Below are 19622 nucleotides of genomic sequence, written 5' to 3'. Positions count from 1 at the left end.
TGCTGCCTGGGGAGCCCGTCCGGCCCGTCAGCTCCCTCGGAGCAGGATGCTCCGGTCCAGGCACCAAGGGCCTGCTGCGGGCTGTCAGGCTGGGCAGCTAGGGCCCCTTTAAGAGCAGGCCCCACATGCGCCGCTGCTGGCGGCCTGCCTCCTGTCAGCCCTCTTCCTCCAGCCTCATGGCCACAGGAGGATTTCTCAGCAGAGAAAAAATTCCCCCCTTCCCTTCTCCCCGCCCCCCTTTAATGCCCGGGGCCCTTCACTTCCATAATTCTTCATTTTCCAGCCTTGAACGTAAGCCAGACACATCTGTCTGGCCATATGCGTGAACCCTGGAGTCTGTGCCGAGGTGGCTGTAAAACAGGGCCGGTGAAGGCCCTTCTGGGAGAGCACACACATGTGTGTGCCCTCAGGCCATTGGCTCCCTGCCCAGAACTACGGGGCTGCAGCACTCCAAACCCATGTTAACCTTTTCTTATTTTTCCTCTTTTTGTTTAATTTAAGGGGGGAAAATCCCAAGGAAAAGGTATAAATTGTCCTGGGAGTGGGGGAGAGGCTCCTAGCTGGAGAGGCCATTATTGTTGGCAGGTACCTGGTCACACTAATACAATAAGGAAGAGAGGAGCATCGGGTGAATTAAGATCGGGGAGATGGGCTGTAAATTACACGGCTCCGAACCCCCTCCGTCTCCAGGGGTGTTAACCAAGAGGTGTAAGGCAGGTCCCCAGCTCCCAGCGCCTTTTACAGATGCAGCAAAACAGGAAGCACACATGTTTGGGGAAGGGGATATGAAGATGGGGTTGGAAAAAACCCTCCCGGCCCCCATGCTGGCTGTAAAGTCCAACTGAGATCTGGGGCCGGAGCCACACCCCCTCTTCCCCCGCTCCCACCTAGACCCCTGGGCCTGCGCTCAGCTGCGGGATGGGGGGAGGCGAGGCCTGGCCTCCTCCGCAGCCTGTCCCTCCCCGCTTCCGGCGTTGCACAGAGGCTGGTGAGTGGGGCCGGCTGGAGGTCAGGAAAGGGGTGTGGGCAGCTCTCAGGACCTGTGCAGCTGGAGCCTCAGCACCCAGGCCGGGCCCTGGGCGCTGGGGGCCAAGTCCGCCCACCCAGGGAAGGCTTCGAGACCGCCTTCTTGGTTCAGCCCAGCCTTCGCCCACTGCCCGAGGCGGCTCTGCATCTTGCCCTGCTTGTGCCCACCTTGCTGCCTTCTGCCGAGTTCCTTTTGTTCCCATTGCCCTTCTCGGGAGGTGTCAGAGACCAGAGCAGGGGGCCTGGTTTGTCTGGGAAATTGGTCAGAAGTGTTTCATTCCTAACCAGGCCCCCAGGGCACAGCAGTCGCTGAAAATCCTCCTCCGGGCTCGAGGCGTGGCCTCTTGGCACCTCACCCTGGCCCTGTGAATCCCCCGCCTCCTCTCTGCCTCCACGAGGCTCTGCTGTGATTTGTGCTGCTGTCGGGCGGGGTCAGGTTTCCTGAGCAGTTGCAAACATCCCACCTGAAACATAACAGGCTCTTCCTCTGGCCACAGCTATTGTTTCCCTCGGCGTTATGGCCACAGCCTTGCTCCGTAGCCAGCAATGACATGTGTTCTGAAAATAGCTTTGCTCCCCTGTCCCCTTCCCGCCCACCCACCCTCCTGAAGATGCGGTCATTCCTTTGTGACGGCCCCAGGAGTTTCATGCTAAATATAGCTGCAGCCCATTCACACTGCCACCCAGCTGCGGGGGGCGGCGCTGTGGAACAATGGGGCATACACAGAGGCCCCACACCTGTATGGAATCCAGCGGAAGGCGGACACTCAGCCCTGGCTCCTAACTGTCGGAGACGGGGCGGGAGCCAGCGCACTACCCGGCCAGGGGCACGTTCACGCCAGGACAGGAAGGCACAGCAGCCCATGGAGCTGGGCAAACGCCCATCCCAGAGCTCGCTTCAGCCACTCGCACCTCTCTGGCTCCGGCAGCATCCACAGGGGGCTGTCATCCTGAGAGAGGTCAGGCTTTTCGGCCAAAATACCCTTGGGCTGCTGCTTGGAGCAAGCCCAGGGTTGGCATGCTTGGCCCTGCCACTCCCTGTCCATTGAAAGGGCAGCAAGAAGTAGCAGGCAAGTCATCATAATTATAACCTTGAAAAAGACGGCAAGTATATGTTAAGCTCTGTGGTACCGACTCTGAATATCCAGAGAAGGGATCCTAAGCAGAAATGTTCCCATGAGCAACCCCCCTGCAATGAAGATGCTAAGGGAAGCCAGTGGCCGAGGCTGCTTTGCGGAGCAGATGCAGTATCTGCACCCATGGATTTCTGCAGCTCAGGAAGGAATGCCAGTGGATAAGACTGGAAGCTCCCACTGCAGAGGGCGTAGGTTCAGCCCCTGGTTGGGGGACTAAGACCCCACATGTTGCACAGTGTGTCCCCAAAAACAAGAATGTCTGCCTGCAATGCCGGTGGTTATCTTACCAGCTTTTCCTAGTTTATATTTCATTCCCATTTTTCCAGGTTTTTTAATTTTTTTTTAAATACCTCCACTTAACTTTAAATAGTTAAATATTCCATATAACTTTAGTTAAAGGAAAAAGAGCACCGTGAATCTCATAACAGAGATCAGCAGTCCACCGCCTCGCCATCCCCAGCTCTGCTCCCTAGTGGCTGCCCCAGATAGTCACCCCCACTGGATATATAAAAGGTGAAAAATGGAGTTGGGCAGGAAGAACGGAAACTGAAATTGGCTGTTACTAATATCAGGCATCTAGCTAGATACTTTCAGACACAGGATGAGCGTGGAAATTCGTTGTGTTACCACACTTCTCATTTCTGGTGAAGACATTGGTCTGGCCAGAGAGGCCCAGGGATCAACAGTCCCATCAGCCTGTGGCTGCAGTCCCTGTGGAGCCCTGAGCAGAAGGAAGGCCTGCTCTTGACCTGGCGCTGCTCTGTGACCCGAGCTCCTCCAGTTCCACGACTCCCGTGTGAACGGCGGTGCCTTTATTTCTAACTCTCAGTGTCTCAACTTTCTAAAAAGGTCAGCCTCCCCCAGTCATCCCCAGCACGTCGAAGGAGGAACTTAACCTGTGAAGGAGCCCTTCTTGGGGACCCCGGCCCTGTAGCTTCCTCCTCAGATGTCGCTGTGGACCAGCCCCCTCCCAGGTCCCCACTAGCCTGCACCAGGGTGCCTCTGGGCTTCAGAGAAAGTCGGTTACTGAGTGCCTTCAGACACAGTTAGCTTCTTTCCTTCTTCACACTGGATGACTTCATGGTCCCTGTCACCCCTGGTCTGATCCAGCATGTCCACGCTTTCCCTAGGGTTCCCAGCTCTGCATCAGAGGACCACTGCGGCCCAGCCTTCGCCGCAACGAGAAGGGTTCCTAAGGACCTCTCCTTCCGGGTCAGCACACTTGACTCCGGGCCAGGGCCAGTCTGTCTGAATCACAGCATTCCAGTTGCGCCCCCCTCACCCCTACCAGAGGCTTCTGCAGCTTTTTGCTCATACAAACAAAAATAAATCTCACTACCGGCCTCTGAACTCCGCGACAGCATGCTTCCCCTCTCCCCGAGCGTCCCATGGCTCTGAGTGGGGACTTGGCACTCGCCCCACCGACATCACTTTTTCACTCCCTGCGCATCCTGTGTCCTTCTCTCACCGTGCGACCCAGGGATCAGAGTGGGACGTGACGGCCGGCACAGGCGCCGTGCACAGCTGCCAGGAATCTGACGGGTAAAATCTGGAAAAGTTGGGAGGGCAAATGCTAAACACACACACACACACACACACACACACACACACACGCACACACACAGCGCCACTCAGAGGACCGGAAACACCGACACCCACAGACAAGGGCCTGCGATTCCCAATCCTTCCTCGTCTGAATTCTCTTAAGGGGGCTGGGCTAGTGTCATGACCCAGGCATGACCCCCCCAGAGGCCTTCTGGGGTCCCCAAAAGAAGGGGGAGCAGCTTCATCGAACCTCCCGAGACCCAGGAGGGCATGTGGGGAACAGGAAGCAGTGGTGCGGTGAGTCACCGGGCAGAAACCAGGTTAAGGGGAGTTGTCCGCGGGTGTCCCCGGGCCCGGATGGTGGCAGCACAGCCCCGACCACCCTCAGCAGCTCAGTCCCACCCAGCCCGGGGACCCAGCCAGGCTGCCACCTCCCCACGCCGCCGTGGCCTCCATTCACCTTTCTGGCCCTGAGCCAGCACTCAAGGAACTCAGACGGCGCACGCTTCCCTGGACCTTGTGCCTAGATTTTTCTTCCGTCCTGTCATCAAAACACCCAAGCAGGCTCAGCCCCCCGCCTCCCTCAGCCACCTGGCCTAAGGGCCCCCCTCCGGTGAGGAAGGCTGGTCCAAGGTCTTGGGAGCTCATTGTTCCCACAGGGTAGAAAGGGCAGCCAGTGCCACTTCCTTAGGGTCAGCCTGAGGGCCGGAGGGTCACTTCTGGAGGCAGGAAAACTTAAGACGTGATGGGTCTATGCAGGGGAGGCAGCAGTAGAGATGCCATCCTCAGGCAAACCCGACAAGAGGGCTCATCCTGCCGCTTCTCACCGAGAAAGACAAAGGTCTGGGGGCCCGGGACACCAAGAGCACGTTCCTGGCAGTGGAAAGGCAGCTAGAGAGCCCTGAGACCTGGGAAGAGGGGTGACGGGAGCAGAGGCTGGAGCCCCACCCATGAGGAGAGGCTGGGGTGTTTGCTGAGCTTGAGCGGGGACCATTTCTTATCCTCACAAAATACCCACGCCGTCACATGTGTTCTGTGTCGACTCACTCACACTGAGAAGTAATATTTTTAAAATGCCCAGGCTGAGTTCGATGGAATGTGTGTCACCCACTGGCTGGCAGCCCCAGGGCGAGGGCCGGGGACCCGGGTTCCTGGGAAGGTTGGCCCGCAGGCCAGGTGCTTTCCCTCCCCAAGTGAGAGCCGCAGGAGACTGCAGGCAAGCCCCTGGGCCACATTTCTCATGCCCGCCGGCGCCCTGTGCCTTCCACCAGCTCTGGTGGCAGTGGCAGCAGCGACTTACTCAAAGGGAAAGGTCCCCAGCAGGTCACAGAGGCGCCACCCCCGGCGTTCGGAGGCATGCCCTTTCAGTTTTACTGTCACTGCCAGCGAAACCTGAACACCTTCCTCACTGACTGTTAGTGGCCAGGGCCCAGCCCATGGGCCCCATCTCAGTTGGCACGCACATCTCCTCCCCTGCTCAGGGCTCGTGTCTGTGTGCCTGCAAGTTGGTGTGTGGCAGGAGGCCACAGGAGGGCAGGGCAGGGCTGGGACTTGCGCGCCAGGCCCCTGCCAGGCTTGGTTTGGTGTCCTCCAGCTCCACACATGGGGGCACGGGGTCTGGGCAGATGCCCACAAACCAGCTTGCTTCCTGGCCATGGTCCCCAGAAGACGAAGCAGCCAGAGAGTGATCAGGCCCCTAGTGACAGGTGGACCCAGAGCCTATCTCCCAGGGCCTCCGCCATGCGTGCCCTGTCAGACTTGAGAAAGTTGGGCTTTTCCAAATGGGTTTGGAAGCGACCCTGAAAGATGGGAACATGGAAGACTGACAAGCTCCAGGCCATGAGCTTTCTGAGGTGTGCTGCCCAGACCACTGGTGCTGCCCGAGGGGTTTTTTTAGTGATGCGTAGGAGACACGCTGACTCCTTACTGCGGAAATTCAGCTTGAACTGGTAAACATGCCTGGGCGCTCAGACTCCCGATACCATGTATATTATTTGCTGAGCCACAAAAGCGAGTTGACTTGAAGTCCATCTAAAGAAAAACACCAAGTAAACAAACAGCATAGATTGTGCAGAGTTGTGGCAAAGCAGCACGGGTGGAACACAGACGACCCCTGCCTAGGGAGCACCCGGCTGCTCGGGGGAAGACGGTCTTCATTCTCGTCAGTCCAGACGGCGTTCTCTACAGACATGTGACTTGGGATGTCATCTGTCCCTCTGTGTGGACTCCTGCCACTCTGGGAGACGGTGGTGTCAATTATTAGTTGTCAGCATCACTTTTTTTTGCATAGGTTTTGAGGTGGTTCTTTTTTTTTCTTTCTTTCTTAACTACACGGTGAAGTAAGTGGAAATGACAAATTCTGTCTGAGTATATGTGTGTGTCTAAAGTAGATTAAGAAGTACCTTCTGTATTCTCAGTAACGTGTGTGAAGCCACTCTCCTGCGCCTTGTTGATTTTTAGCCCCAGGTCTTCCTTTCAGAGCCCCTTTATTTTGAATGCCATCAGGGCCCCTTCTCAGTCCCACGTGAGGTTTTAGTCACACCCTGTTCCCCAAGCCTTTGGTCTCCGTGGGTTTGTCTTGGGCCAGCCCCACGGGGGGCTGGCTGTCCCTCTGGAGCAGGGGTTGAGGCTGAGGGGGCAGGGTGCTGATGCACACGGAGTCAGGGCCCGGGCTTGCCCGGCACTGGCCTGCTCATCCACCACTCTGTGTCCCCGTAGGCTGTCCTGGAGGACCAGAGTCACGTGAGGCAGATGGAGCTCGAGATCAGACCCTTGTTCCTCGTACCAGACACCAACGGCTTCATTGACCACCTGGCCAGCCTGGCACAGCTGCTGGAAAGCAGGAGCTACATCCTGGTGGTGCCCCTCATCGGTGAGTCAGGGCCGGGCCGCCCTGCACATGCGCAGCGAGGCCCCTCTGCGCGCACGCGCCGCAGCCCGGGGGCCCCGCAGGCAGAGCCCCGCCGTGTGTGTAAGACAGGATTTGCAGGGAAGTTGGGAATGCGTGGGGCAAGGGAGACTGTTTAATAATCAAAGCAGTTCGAATTATTATGGCTGATCCGTGGCTTAAACTGCTTGAGCAAATGGACTCCTGTGTCCCAGCAACCAGAGGCTGCCCGAGCCCAGCCCTTGTTTTTATCCTTATAAAGCTCGCAGTAAAACAGCAAAGCTGGTTCCCGTTATTGGTAAACACTCAGCCCTGGCAGATAACGGCAGTGCTGCTGGGTGGTCTGGCAGGGAGGCTGGGAGGATTTTGAAGTGGTTAGATGCCTTTGGTCTGATGGGCTCGTAGCTTTTCACGATCATTCTGTTGGTTCGAGGTAGCGTTCTTCTGGCCAGTGTCACCCTAAGGCCAGGCCGATGGAGGCCCTCCAGCACAAGCCCGTGGCTCCCGCCTGTGGATTCCTGCCACTTGGGCCCTCACCACTGTCTGGTCGCTGTTTGCTGGTACAGGGTCAGCGTCTCAGGGCCGGCTTGCGCGCTTCCACCCTCAGGCCGAAGGAGCCCAGCTGGGCCATCTCCAGGGACTGTCTAAGGCACCCCTGGTTCTCAGAGCCCTGTGGTGGGTCAGCTTCAGGAGGGGCCCCGGGCTTCTGTCTGTACAACTCATACAGCCGCTAGCGCCGAGAGCTGTCCTCTGGAGGGAGGGGGTCTGGAAGACGACTGGGAAGCTAGGGCTGCTTAACGTCCCCTCTCAGCAGCCACTTGGAGCAAGTTTGGAAGCCCTGGCCTCTGGACGGTCTGCCAGACTGGCCGTCTGCCTGCCAAGCCACCTCTGACATCCATGCCAAGATGTTCCATTGGGCCTTCCCTCCCAGTCCCCAGTGTCTTAGTGCCAGATGAGGGTGGAAACAAAGGGCAGGAAACATCCGCCCCTGCAGAGGCTGTAGAACCCTGGGGGGTTGTGGGAAACACGTTAGCACCACCTGAGAATGTTGGCACTGAAGCGGCCCTCGGCCCGCCTCCACCCTCCCTGTCTTCCTTCCCCCTCCCCATGTGGCCTGGCCAGAGCCTCTTCAGCCCAGGCCCTGAGACCCACGGGAAGGTTTTCTGTTCTTCAGAAGTAGAGCAGCTTGTCTGCCCAGGGCCGAGCCAGACCCTCGTGTTGTTGGAGCCACCCCTCTGCCCTCACCGGGTCCCGGGTGGGGCAGCTTCCAGGAGAGCAAGTCCCTGTGCCCTCCTGCCCAGGAGGTTTTCAGGAATAAGAAAGTCAATCGGGTGCTCTGCTGGATGGTCAGGAAATGGGGTAATTGAGAGGCGGCCATGTCTCAGGCTGCTCACCTAAGTCTTGGAAGGAGCCTCAGACACCACCCCAGCCCGACGAGTTCTTGGTCACCAGCACCGATGGGGCCCACCATGTGCTCCGTCTCCTTGTTCCCAAGGGCGCCCGTGAAAGGCAGAGCTGCAGCCCTTGGCCTTGGCGAGCTTACGGGCCAGTGGGGGAAGCCAGATTATGTGGGGAGGGAGCAAATATATAAGGGGGCCCAGAGGAGATGGCAGCTATAGAATAGTCAACCCTCAGGGGCGCCGGGAAATGCCAGCTCTGTCACAGGAGAGCGGGCCCCTGCCCTGTGCCCAGAGCACAGAGGGTTAAGCCGACAGCCTTCCCGCTTGTCTTCTTGTACTCTTTAACCTGCTCCATGCTCCTTAGGCCTGACCCCAGCATCAAGAAGCCCCGCCTAGTGCAGAAGCACAAACAAGCTTCCCCTTTGAAGCCTGTTTAGTTTGGAAGCAGGAAAGCAGATTTTGGGATAGAATACTAGTTTTTCACGTTTGATGTTCTGTTTGGTGTACCATACAGTCAGCCACCACTACTCTGCAACCTCAGCCATACATCGTGTGGACGCTGCAGCTTCAGGTTGCTGAAGGCATGGGTGTATGTGTGTGTGTGTGTGTGTGTGTTCGTGTTCGTCTTCCCACATGGGCCCTTTCCAGAAAGTGTCTCTGAATACCCAGACAATGAGTGCCAGGCTCACCATGGAACAGCATGCTCACGCCGACTCCCCGAGCCATGAATCACTGCTGAGGAGAGGCCTCAGACCCCAAACTCTCCCCGGAGCCCCCAAGGAGTGCATATTTCCCACTTGACCTCAGGCTCTTGGCTGGAATTTTGGAAAGAATCTTCACCAGAAAATGAAGCCGTGTCCCAGACACATAGGCAGGCAGACATACACACACACACACACACACACACACACACGTGCAGTATCAGAGGAGGTCGAAGTGCCAAGGGGATGGTTCAGGGGACTAGCAGGGTCCCTGCATGTGAGGCCGTGACCCCACTTCCCACCCCGTGACCTCCTCGTGCTCTGCCAAGGACAGGCATAGAACAGCTGGGGGCCCGGGTGGATGAGGGAGGGTGCCCCTCTCCCTCTAGCTGCTGCATACCCTTGCCTCTCCTGAGGGACCCTCTTGATTTGATTCTATAACTGAGGAATGTGATGGAGGGGCCAGGTTTCTTCCTCTGAATACGGCAGCTCCAGAAAATCCCTGTAAATTCCTCCCAGGAGAAGGGTGGGGCCCAGGGGAAGAGGCAGAAAAAGGAGAGAACACTTGGAACATCGAGGGCACTTCTTGCCTGCCAAGGGCCCCCAGTTTCATGGGGAGACTCCTGTGGGGCCACGTGGCCTCCGGGGTCGGGTAGAAGCTGCCTGCGAAAGCAAGGCCTCGGGCGCAGACAGACAAGACAGACATGATTGCTGAGGCTGACTCCTTGTGGGACTGTGTCTCCTCAGTGATCAATGAGCTGGACGGCCTAGCCAAGGGGCAGGAGACAGACCACCGGGCCGGGGGCTATGCCCGCGTGGTGCAGGAAAAGGCCCGGAAGTCCATTGAGTTCCTCGAGCGGCGATTTGAGAGTCGGGACTCTTGCCTGCGGGCCCTGACCAGCCGTGGCAATGAACTCGAATCCATCGCCTTCCGCAGCGAGGACATCACTGGCCAGCTGGTGAGACCCAGGGCAAAACGGGAGTGCTCGAGCCAGCCTTCAGAACAGGGGCCCTGGGAGGGAGGGGCTCAAGGCAGGCCCCCCAGCCTGGACCTCCTGCCCCTAGGGGGCATCCGCCATCCAGGCCCAGGAGGGGGTTCCTTGTCCCCCGGGTAACTCTCAGCACAGTGGGACCTGGCCAAGCAGGTCCAGGGCGTGGTTGGGCGGGCCACTGAGATGTGACCCCAGCGGCACTCCCCCTGTCTTCTTCCAGGGTAACAACGATGACCTGATCCTCTCTTGTTGCCTCCACTACTGTAAAGACAAGGCGAAGGACTTCATGCCCACCAGCAAAGGTAGTGCGCTCCCTCCGCCTCGGGACCTTCCCTTCCCTCCCTACCTCGTCCCGCCTGCCTCAGCCCCAGGTCCCTTCCCTGACTCTGGCCTGGGAAGTGTGAAAATCAGGGATGAGGCCTGATACAAGCCCGAGGCCAACCCAGTTCCTCCCCAACACACACCACCCCGTGCTGGAAATCAGACCCCACCCCCGACTCCCCCAGCCTCAGGCGGACCCTCAGCCAGCTAAGGACGGGCCTCGCCCAGGAAGCTGGGCTTCAGGCAGTGAACTTTCCCGCTCTGCATGCATCCATTTCCTTTCTTGGGTCCTCGGTGAGTTCTCTGACAGCAAGAATGTCTTTATGATTCACTGTAGCTTATTCCGGCCATGGTCTCCTGAGCCCAGCCCTCTGCCGCTGAGGACAGTCCCTAGCGGTCCCTAGGGCCCCACCTCCCTGTCCTTGGCCATGCTCACCCTCTCAGTTCATCCGTGAATGTTTACCCTGTATCAGGCCAGGGTGGAAGTACTTCCCCAACTAGTAGTGGTCCTTCTTTTCCTGTCTCTCTGGTTGTGTGACATAGCACTTTGGAGGCAGGTGGGACCTTGCAGATGGAGCCCTCAGCCCGGTTTTCAAAACTCTTTAGGTGAGCAGAAGCCCGTCAGGTCAGAGACTTTCTTCGGGGTGCTTGAGCACCTTACCCTCATCCCAGAACTGTCTCTTGCCTGAGCTGGCCTCTGAGAGTCAGCGAGGCTCAGGTGTTGCTCCTGGCTCCCGGGACTCCAGCCCTTTCTTCTTCGGGAAGGAATCCCTAGGCTCTCCAGCTTAGTGTCATCTGCACAGCTGATAATTCCCAGCTCTTGGTCTCCTGTCTGCATGTCTGCAGCCTTCTTGTCCTCTTCTCTGCGTTGAGGTCGCCCAGCCCATCTCTGCTGGCTTCCCCGCCCTGCTGCCCGGCGGGCCTGGGACTGCCTTCCCTCCAGCCTCCTCGCACCGCTTCAGCACCACCCATGCCGCCCACAGCCCTGTACCTGAGGCGGGTGACGCGCCCACAGCTGCTGTTCCTCAGAGGGCCCCAGCTGCGTGGTACGCCTGCACCGTCCCTAAGGGGCAGATCCGGAGCATTCAGGGGGCAAAGAGGAGCCCCGCTGAGCCCAGCGGAGGGGTGGGGCTCTGCTCCCAGGCAGCTTCCTGGAGGGGCACCTTCTGAGGGCAAGGTCGGCCGGACTGCAGAAGGCCTTGTTGGGAAGTACGGTTCAGATACCGCTGTGGCCCCACCCAGCCTCAGAGCTGTTTCTTTCTCAGCAGAGACACATTTTGGCTTTGGCCCTAGTCTCCCCAGCCCCCACTTCACCCCCAACAGCCTACAGGAACCCATTGGCATCCTGGGGACCGCCCCTATCAGAATTACATCAGCAAGGGCTGGTGTAATCAAACCCCATTTGTCAGTGTGAATTCTTAGCAGATTAACTTGTCAGATTCACAGAGAAACCATCACCAAATGTTTATGTGTAAACGATGTTGAATTTTAAAATCATGTGGATTATGGCGGATGGGGCCTGACAGGATGACAGTCTCTGGTTTCTAACAAAGTGAAGTTACCAGTGTCAAAACAGAGGATGTTTATTGTTCAAAATGTCTCAAAGTATCCACAGAAACCCCTGCAGACCCCTGCCAGCAACGCCGGGCCTCGGTTGGCTGCCGTGAGGCCTGGGACTCGCCTGGTCTGAGTCCCAGGGCAGGAGCAGTGGGGCCGTGGACAGACCCGGGCCGCCTGCTGTGAGCCCCACAGGGCACTGCCCGTCACCCCGCCCCGCCCACACACACCCCCCCCCCCCCAGCTGCTGGGCGTCTCAGAGCATCTCCTCTCCCCACGGCTGCCTTCCTCGCCCTCTCAGCCCTCCACGGCCGCTCACCTCCCACCACACCCTCCTTCCGCCGCTCCCCTTCTCTCACCACCATCAACCCCGAGAGCCTCTCCTCCCTCTTCCCCAGACTCCTCCCAGTGCTGACAGCCAGCTCGCAGCCTCCCTGCCTGGAGCTGGCAAGCCTGAAACTGCTCAGGTCTGACACGGGTATTTGCAGTCCCCCAGCCCCGCCAGGCCCCCGTGGTCAGGAAGCCCTGCAGGACATTTCCTGGGCCTCACTGCCTGCCTGCCTGGGGATGAGGAGTGGACCTGCCACCCGGGGGACCTTAGCGGGGGTGGGATATCACTTGTGAGAGTCCTTGACCCCAGTTTAAATTCTCCCCGATACATTAGTATTAAAAGGTTAAGGAATTGGGGGGAAAGACATCCTGCTTAAAAAAAAGAAAAAAAGGTCATCTAAAAGGAATGAAGGCGCTGTTTGTGCTGACATAGAAAGATCTTTAGAATTTCAGTGAAGTACAGCTAGTATGACTGTAGCATTATAGGAAAAAAGCTTATATGACAAGTATCTATGCTTGTAAATGTGCACAAAGAAATTTTGGAAACTTACACAGCTTACCCTGGGACAAGACAGAGACATGAGGAAGCTCACCGGGCGGCGGGGGGACAATCAACTTTACCTTCCTTGTTCTGTGCTTAAAAGGTTTATACCACAGACGTGGATTACTTTTATTCACTGGTGGGAATCTCTGGGCTCTAGCCTCAGGGGCCTCTGCCGGGGGACCCTTGCCCCCCTCTCTTCAGAGCTAGCACCCCTCCTCACATCCTGGGAGCCCTGGATACGTTTCATATTCCATCTTGCATTTCCTACTTGTGAATACCTCAAGCATCAGGCTACTGGCCTTGGGGCGGGCAAGATAATGCAGAAGAGAGTCTTATGAGCCCAGAACTAGCCCTGCAGTCAGAAGGGACAGGAGGCTGCTTCTCCTGCCTCAGCTCAGAGTCCTGAGAAGAGGGGTCTGCAGAGGCTGGCCGGCTGGGGGGCTCACAGGGCACGAGGCGGCCCAGTCCCATGCCAGGGGCAGGAGTGCATAACAGAAGGCCAGCCCAGGCCCGTGACGGCCCTCCCTCAGCCCGCAGGGGAAGGGCGCCCTCTGCTCATGGTCTGCGTGAGGGAAAGGCCCTGTGGGAGGGCCAAGAAATGGCTGGCCTTGAGCCCCCCCGGACTGCTTTCCCCTCCAGAAGAGGAGAGGCAGCCAGGGCCTCCGCGTCCTGCTCTCTGAGTCCCCGTGCTCTCTCATGTCCACAGAGGAGCCCATCCGGCTGCTGAGGGAGGTGGTGCTGTTGACGGACGACCGGAACCTGCGTGTGAAGGCGCTGACCAGGAACGTGCCTGTGCGGGACATCCCAGCCTTCCTCACGTGGGCCCAGGTGGGCTGAGGGGGCGCAGCCGCCCCCCACGGAAGCGCTCCTGAGAAGGCCGCCAGGTGCCCGGTGTAGCACAGAAGACGCCCACGCGCCTGAGCCACCAGTCCACCCAGACAATAAACCATCCTCTTCCAACCCACGCCGTGGCCGTGCTGTGGGGGAGCTGCTCCTCACAGAGCCCCTCCTAAGGGTGGGCGGAAGTGCTGGGACCCTCCTGGGCTGCCAGGATTTAGCAGGGAGGTGGCTGGCTGCAGTGATGGCAGGCGGGCGAGCCAGATGGGCCGCCCCATGCCCAGCCTTTCTCCCTCCCCCTGTCCAGATCAAGGGCCAGCGGAAGGCCTCTTGGCCCGGAGATGCAGCCACTTTCTCAGCTGGAGATGGCGCAGGGCGGGGTTAGCATTTCCATCAGATGCAGGTGAAACCATGGGTCCCCTCAGTCTTCAGAAGCCCTGACCCGAAAGTGTCCAAGAGGCCTTGGTCATGAAGAGAGTACCCAGGAGGTCTGTCAGGGTCCCTGATGCCTGTTTGACCCCCAGAGACCCCATTTGGGTTCTGAACACCATGTCCGGAACAGCAGCCCTAGGCCCTCACCTCTTCTCCCCCCGCCCCGCTGCTCTTCTCCCGGCCCTGCCGCCCGGGTCCCCTGTGCTTTGCCACCTGCTCTCCCCTCAGTTGGTCATGGGTCTGTAGGGAAGGGCCCTCTGCCCGCTCAGGCCCATGCCCCCTGGGTTGCCTTTGCCTGCTCCCTCTCCCCTCAGTGGCCTTCCTTTTGCTCTCTTCCTGCTTCACAAAATTTCTTCCCAACTCCCCCTCCTTCTCTCCCTCCTGAGCCACCCCCCTCCTCCCGCCTTTCTAGTCCTTCCCTCTCACCTTCCTGGCCCCTCAGTCCCTTGCCATGGAGCTTCTCTGACTCTGCTGTGGTACCTGTGGCAGGAACCTAATGTAGCTTTCCTGCCCCTGACCTCCTTTCCCAGGCCCCTGTGCTGAGCAATGCTCAGACTAGTCTGAGGGTAGGGCAGGCCAGTGCCCACGAGGAGCATTGCCTGACCTGGGGTTTGCACCCCATTCATTTCTAGCCCTGCCCTGGAAGGTGCAGGGGCCTTCTGGCTATGCTTGGAATTTTTTGTTGCTTCTAGCTGGCACCTGTGTTCAGTCTCCCTCTGGAGGCTTCCTACCGGGACTGTGTTCTCCCCCCAAGCCAGGGACAGGGCTGGAGGAAGACTTAGGGGAAGACAGGATTTGGAGGCGAAGCCAGGAGTCAATTTTAATGGGACCAGTGGGGAAGTCCCCCAGAGGCCCCTGACTGACTACACAGCCTGCCCAGATGATGGGAACAAGGCAGTGCCCTCCCCAAAGCCCAAGACTATGCCAGAAAGATGGGGAGCAGGAGAGCCACAGCCCATGATTTGAGGGTACAGGGCTCAGAAGACTGGGCTTTGGGGTATCGGGTCCCTGGCCTCTTCTTTGAGATCCCTTCTCCAGGATGAAGGTTAATGACTGGGTGGGTGGGAGACCCCCATCCCTCCTTTCTGTTCCATTTGCAGCCCTGGTTTTGTTTCCTGAATAAATTTTTAGTTATAAAACATACCTGAACTGTTGCTGACCTGTCTCTGGGGCTGGGGAGGGAAGGTCCAAGCCACTGCACTTGTCTGAGGGTGCTGCTTCTGGCCCCAGCACCCACCCCCGTGCGCCCCACCCAGCTCCTTGTGCAGGGCAAAGAGAGCCGCTGGGTCCAGGGTCCTTGGTTACTGCTTTATTGCTGTTTGGTTCGAGTATAGAAAATGGAAGCGGCTCTGGAAGAGCCTGTGTACAAGGTAGGAAATATACAAACGAGGAGGAGGGAGCTAAAGAGACCACGTTCCAGCCCAGCCCAGCCTGGGCTCGGGGTGGGGGGCCGCCCAGGGCGCATGCAATAAATATGGTCCGGGGCCCCAGGGAAGGGAGGGGGGACCACCGCGGGCGTGGGAGACCGGGTAGGCCAGGGCCGTCTCAGCCCTCTGACTCCAGAGGGCGGGAAAGGTGAGCCCTGGGGCTAGTGCCACTTGTGCAAAATGAGGAACTTCACATTATCCGTCCCGGGGCGGGCGGGGGCTGGGGCGGGGGGCCCTCCGGCCGGCTCAGTCCCCTCCCCGCTCCCAGCTCTGCCCAGCGCTCCGACCCCAGCGGGGAGATTCACAGTGAGAATGGGTGTGGTCGCAAGGGCCGGAGGTAGGGCTGGGAGCGCCCCAACAGTGGCACCCCTCCCCCCACAAGAGCAGCACGGAGCCGGGAGGTGGGGGCCGACGAACCACAGGAAGAGGCGGAGAAGGGCCGGGGGTCTCCTTTGGTCAAAGCTGATATCAAAAATATAAATCTCCCTTCCCCCAACCCACCCCCGTCCCGGGGTTTCCTCCCCCACCCCTACCCCCACCCCCGGGCTAAGGCACAAAGCAGTGAGGCCAGGTGAGGCCGCCGACCCTGTGGCGACGCTGCCGCGGCTGCTACTGTCGTCCGGGCACGGGGAGGTGGGGGGCACCCGCCTGCTGGTGGCCGCCGGCGCCGCCGGGGGGCGCGCCCGGGGCCACAGGGAGGCCAGAGGCGCACTAGGTGGGAGAGAAACGGTCGATGGTCCGGCCGTCGGGGCCGGCGGCCAGGTGTGCGCCCTGGCTCAGCACCTCGGCCGCCTTGTCGGGGCTGAGGCCCAGCTCCGCGGTGAACTTGGCCAGCGGGTAGAGGCTCTCGAGCGCCACCTTGGGGTCGTGCAGGAAGTGCGTGGTCTGAGCCAGCAGCTCGGCCGCAGCCGCCTTGTCCTGCTGCTTCAGGCTGAGCTGTTCTGCCGTGAGGCGCGCCACTGCAAAGACGCCCTCGGGGAAATCGAGCTTGCCCTTGCCGTCGGGGCCCGGGACGCCGGGGAGCCCCCCCAGCCCCGCCAGCGCCCCGGCCGCGCCGGCCGCGCCGCCCACAGCGTGCATCTTCATGTGACTGATGAGGTTGCGCTGCTGGGCGAACTTGCCCCCGCACACCTGGCACTCGTAGGGCTTCTCGCCCGAGTGGATGCGCATGTGCTCTGTGAGGCGGTACTGGCGTGTGAAGCGCATGCCGCACGCGTCGCACGCGAAGGGCTTGAGGCCCAGGTGGCTGCGCATGTGACGCGTCATGGTCCCGCGCTGCGTGAACTTCTTCCCGCAGATGGTGCAGGGGTAGGGCCGCGTCAGCCAGTGCGTCTTCTCGTGCTGCCGCAGCGTGGCCGGGTCCTTGTAGCTCTTGTCGCACGACGCGCAGCGGTACGGCCGCAGCAGCTCGCCCAGGCCCCCTGGGGCCCCGGCCACCTTGTCCCCACCGCCTCCAAAAGGGGGCCCGAGGCCGGCGGCCCCTGCGGCCACCTCCGCCGCCTCGGCCCGGCCGTACAGCGCCTCCTCCTCCTCCACGTGCGCCTCCACGTGCGCGTTCAGCTGCTCCGAGCTGGGGAAGCCCTTTCCGCACGGGATGCACACGTACAGGTTGTCGCCGAAGCTCTCGGGCTCGCCGTAGGCCAGGTGCGGGCACGGGTAGCCCTCGAGGTGGCCGCCGGGCGGGCTGGGGTCCTCGCTGCTGCCCGTCTCCTCGCTGCTGCTCTTGTAGTCGTCGCCGTCGCCGCCCGCGCCAGGCCCGTCCAAGCTGCCCGCGTAGCGCGGCGGCGGCGCCAGGCCAAGCGGAGGGCCCCCGGGCGAGGCGGCCGGGTCCCCGCCGCGCTCCTCGCAGCGTTCGCTGGGGGAGCCGCGCTCGCGGCCCAGCTCGTCGCCGTAGCTGCCCAGGCCTGGCTCGTGCTTCATCCAGCGATAGAGGAGGCTGGGCCCGTCGGGGCGGCCGGGGGGCTCGGATCCCGGGCTGCCGCCGCCACCTCGGAACGGATCCGGAGGCGGTCCGGCCTCCTCCAGCTTCTGGAAGGGCAGCGGCGGCAGCGGTGGCAGGGTGAGCGGTGGCTCCTTGTAGGCGGCGGGGCCGGCGCTGGGAGGGCTGTCTGGGCGTGGGGGCAGCTCTCGCTCCCCCGGCGGTCGCTCGGGAGGCGCGGAGCCCGGCGGGCTTTTCTTTGACAGGTCCAGGCCGCAGAGAGGGGAGCAGCGGCGCTCCGGGGCGCAGAGCGAGGCGGCTGGGCCGGGGCCCGTGGCGTACAGCTCGGCGCAGTGCGTGTTCACAGCGGCCTCGGGGCCCGACGGCGGCTCCGCGGTGGGTGGCGGCGGAGGCCCGGCCGGGGAGGAGTAGCAGGCCTGGATGACGGGCGTGGCGGCCCGCAGGCCCCGGCCCGGCCTCCCGTAGGGTGCGTAGCCGCCGCCACCGCCGCCGCCGCCCCGCAGGTGGCAGTACTTGCCGTGGCGCTTGAGGCGTTTCTTGCACAGCGCCACGAGGTCGGGGATCTGCAGGTAGCTGGCGGCGGCCAGCACGGCGCCCAGGCTCGGCTCGGCCCCCGGGGCCACGGCGGCCGCCGCCGCAGCCTCCGCGCCATCCGCCAGGCGGCCGGTGTAGATGAAGTCCAGCACCAGGCGGAACACGGCCGGGCTCACCATGTCATGGTCCAGGTTGAGCAGGTTGTCGTGCACCACCAGGGACTTGAGGTAGGCGCTGCTGGCCGCCAGCACGTTCTTGTGCGCGCGGAAGAGGGCGTTCTGCACCACGATGATCACGTCGCACAAGAAGCCCTTGGTGCGCTGGTTGTTGAGCTGCAGCAGCAGCTGCCTGGAGTGGCCGGGCGCCTCCATCGTGTCCAGCATCGTCTGCCCAGCACACTCTCCTGCGGGGACACACACCGGCGGGGTCAGAGCCGCACCGAGCGCTGGCTGCCTGCCCCCAGCCCGGCGCTTCTCCCCTGCACTTCCCCTTCCCCTCAGCTGGGCAGGGGCAGGGGCATGGAGCACGGCGGCCTGGGCACTGGCGGAGAATCCGCGGCCTCCAAGAGTGGGCGCCTGGGCCGGCCGGCCTAGACCAGAAGAAGGAGCCGAGACCAGCCGGCAGAGAGGAGGCCAGGCTGGCCGGCACCCCCAGGCCCGGATGCAGCCGGGCACTCTGCCTGGGTTCTGGGGGCTTCCGAGGAGAAAACTGTTCCGGCGAAGCGACCCTTGTGGAAACAGTTACCCGATTTGAGGAAAATGTCCGCTTCAGGAAAAGTCATTCAGGGCTGAGAAGTTTGCCCAAGTGGGATACAAGGGAGCCGAGTGAAAAAGCGCCTCCCGCCTCCAGAGAAGTTGCCCCAGTTGGGGGAAGAGGTCCGGAGGAGGGCAATGCGGTGCCCGCCGTGCCGCCGCCCTGGCCGGGGGCTGTCAGACCCTCGGTTGGGGCCCCGGGCGGCGGCCGTGGCGCGGGAAGCGGAGGCAGCGGCTGCCGTGGCGGGCAGAGCACGAAGGCCGGCCCGGCGCGGGGAGGGCGTTATATCGGGGCAGGAGGCTGAGGCAGGAAGCAGGTGGGGGGGAGGGGGGAGCCACGCAGCTCCCAGGGGAGGGAGGGGGCAGCGCCCCGGGCGGGCACGGCATACAGCCGGCTGCGGCCCTGACCCTGGCCTGCGCCCCACCCGCGTCCCGGCCCCGGCCTCGGCCTCCGCTCTGCATTCGCGGGCCCGGCGCCTCCCTCCCCGGCTCCCCTCGGCCCCTTCTCCACGGGAACTCCGCCGCCCCAAACTTGGGGAAAAGTTTCCCAACTTCAGACAGGCCGGGAGGAGCGCGCCAGCCCCAGTCCCTCGGCTCCCAGCTTTTCCTCTCGGCCCCCAATTTCGGCTGCCAAGCGGCCGCCGGGCCTGAACCGAGCCCTGAGCTCCCCGGCCGTCCGCTCGCCCGCCCGACCCCATTCGCTGCCTAGTCCCCAGGGCCTCGCGCGCGGCCCGTTACCTGCGGCCGCAGCCCGGCCGGGCTTCCCTCCCCGCGGCGGTGGCAGCTCCTAGTCGGCGCCCCACCCGCCCCGCTGCCAGGCGCCGCGCTGTGCCAGGGCAGCGCCCCTGCCAGCCCCGCCCGCCAGCTCCCCTTCCCTTCCCCTCGCCTCTCCAGCCCATGTGCGGGCAGAGCCGGCCCCGGGCCGCTGACCCCGCCGTGAACCCGGCGCAGAGCAGCGGCCCGGCGGTCCTGAGTCCTCTAGGGGTGACACCCGGAGCCCTGAACGCCAGCCGCGTTGGGGGCGCCAGCGCCGGAGGATGCGCCCCAGGCGGCCAGCGCGCGAGGACCAGGCTGTTCGGGTCCCCTGTCCCTCCCCCGTCCCCAGCCCTAGGACCCACCTGGGGGGCATGTCGGAAGCCCCGGGCCCGGCTGCCGGCGGATCCAGGGGGGGACGTGGCTGCGCTGCGCTGCCCTCCGCCCGCCGGGCCCCCGGTCGGTCTGTCCTGCTGGTCCGTCCTCCCCGCGTCCTGGTCGCGTCTCAG

The 19622-nt window shown here is 61.7% G+C and overlaps 2 protein-coding genes across 3 annotated transcripts in view; one reads left to right on the top strand and one right to left on the bottom strand.

The window, feature by feature from the left end:
- SMG6 (SMG6 nonsense mediated mRNA decay factor) overlaps window positions 1-14796 on the top strand; it is a 198909-nt gene extending 184113 nt beyond the window's left edge. The window contains exons 16-19 of the mRNA XM_068976479.1: window positions 6426-6579; window positions 9443-9654; window positions 9908-9989; window positions 13146-14796. Coding sequence (XP_068832580.1) covers window positions 6426-6579; window positions 9443-9654; window positions 9908-9989; window positions 13146-13276 — 579 coding nt within the window. The 3' untranslated portion in view covers window positions 13277-14796. The remainder of the gene's footprint in view (window positions 1-6425; window positions 6580-9442; window positions 9655-9907; window positions 9990-13145) is intronic.
- A 939-nt stretch (window positions 14797-15735) lies between these two features.
- On the bottom strand, window positions 15736-19622 carry HIC1 (HIC ZBTB transcriptional repressor 1). Of its 2 annotated transcripts, none has more exons than XM_068977586.1 (2): window positions 19479-19622; window positions 15736-18011 (listed from the first exon to the last, which is right to left on the bottom strand). In XM_068977586.1, the coding sequence occupies exon 2, from the start codon at window positions 17989-17991 to the stop codon at window positions 15847-15849; it is 2145 nt and encodes a 714-aa protein (XP_068833687.1). In that variant the 5' UTR covers window positions 17992-18011; window positions 19479-19622; the 3' UTR covers window positions 15736-15846. The 2 variants fall into 2 exon arrangements, with proteins under 2 accessions (XP_068833687.1, XP_068833686.1); XM_068977585.1 differs by lacking the exon at window positions 19479-19622 and adding an exon at window positions 18353-18389.

The sequence above is a fragment of the Capricornis sumatraensis genome, chromosome 8, assembly GCF_032405125.1.
Source record: "Capricornis sumatraensis isolate serow.1 chromosome 8, serow.2, whole genome shotgun sequence".
NCBI classification, from domain to species: domain Eukaryota; kingdom Metazoa; phylum Chordata; class Mammalia; order Artiodactyla; family Bovidae; genus Capricornis; species Capricornis sumatraensis.
Note: the sequence above shows the minus strand (reverse complement) of the source record. Positions and strands in the feature narration are given on the sequence as shown.

Coding starts and splice junctions, on each gene's coding strand:
- HIC1 (XM_068977585.1), bottom strand. CDS start 18,389: ATGACTTTTCCTGAAGCGGACATTTTCCTCAAATCGG. Junction 18,012..18,352: donor GGACATTTTCCTCAAATCGG/GTAACTGTTTCC, acceptor GTGTCCCCGCAG/GAGAGTGTGCTGGGCAGACG.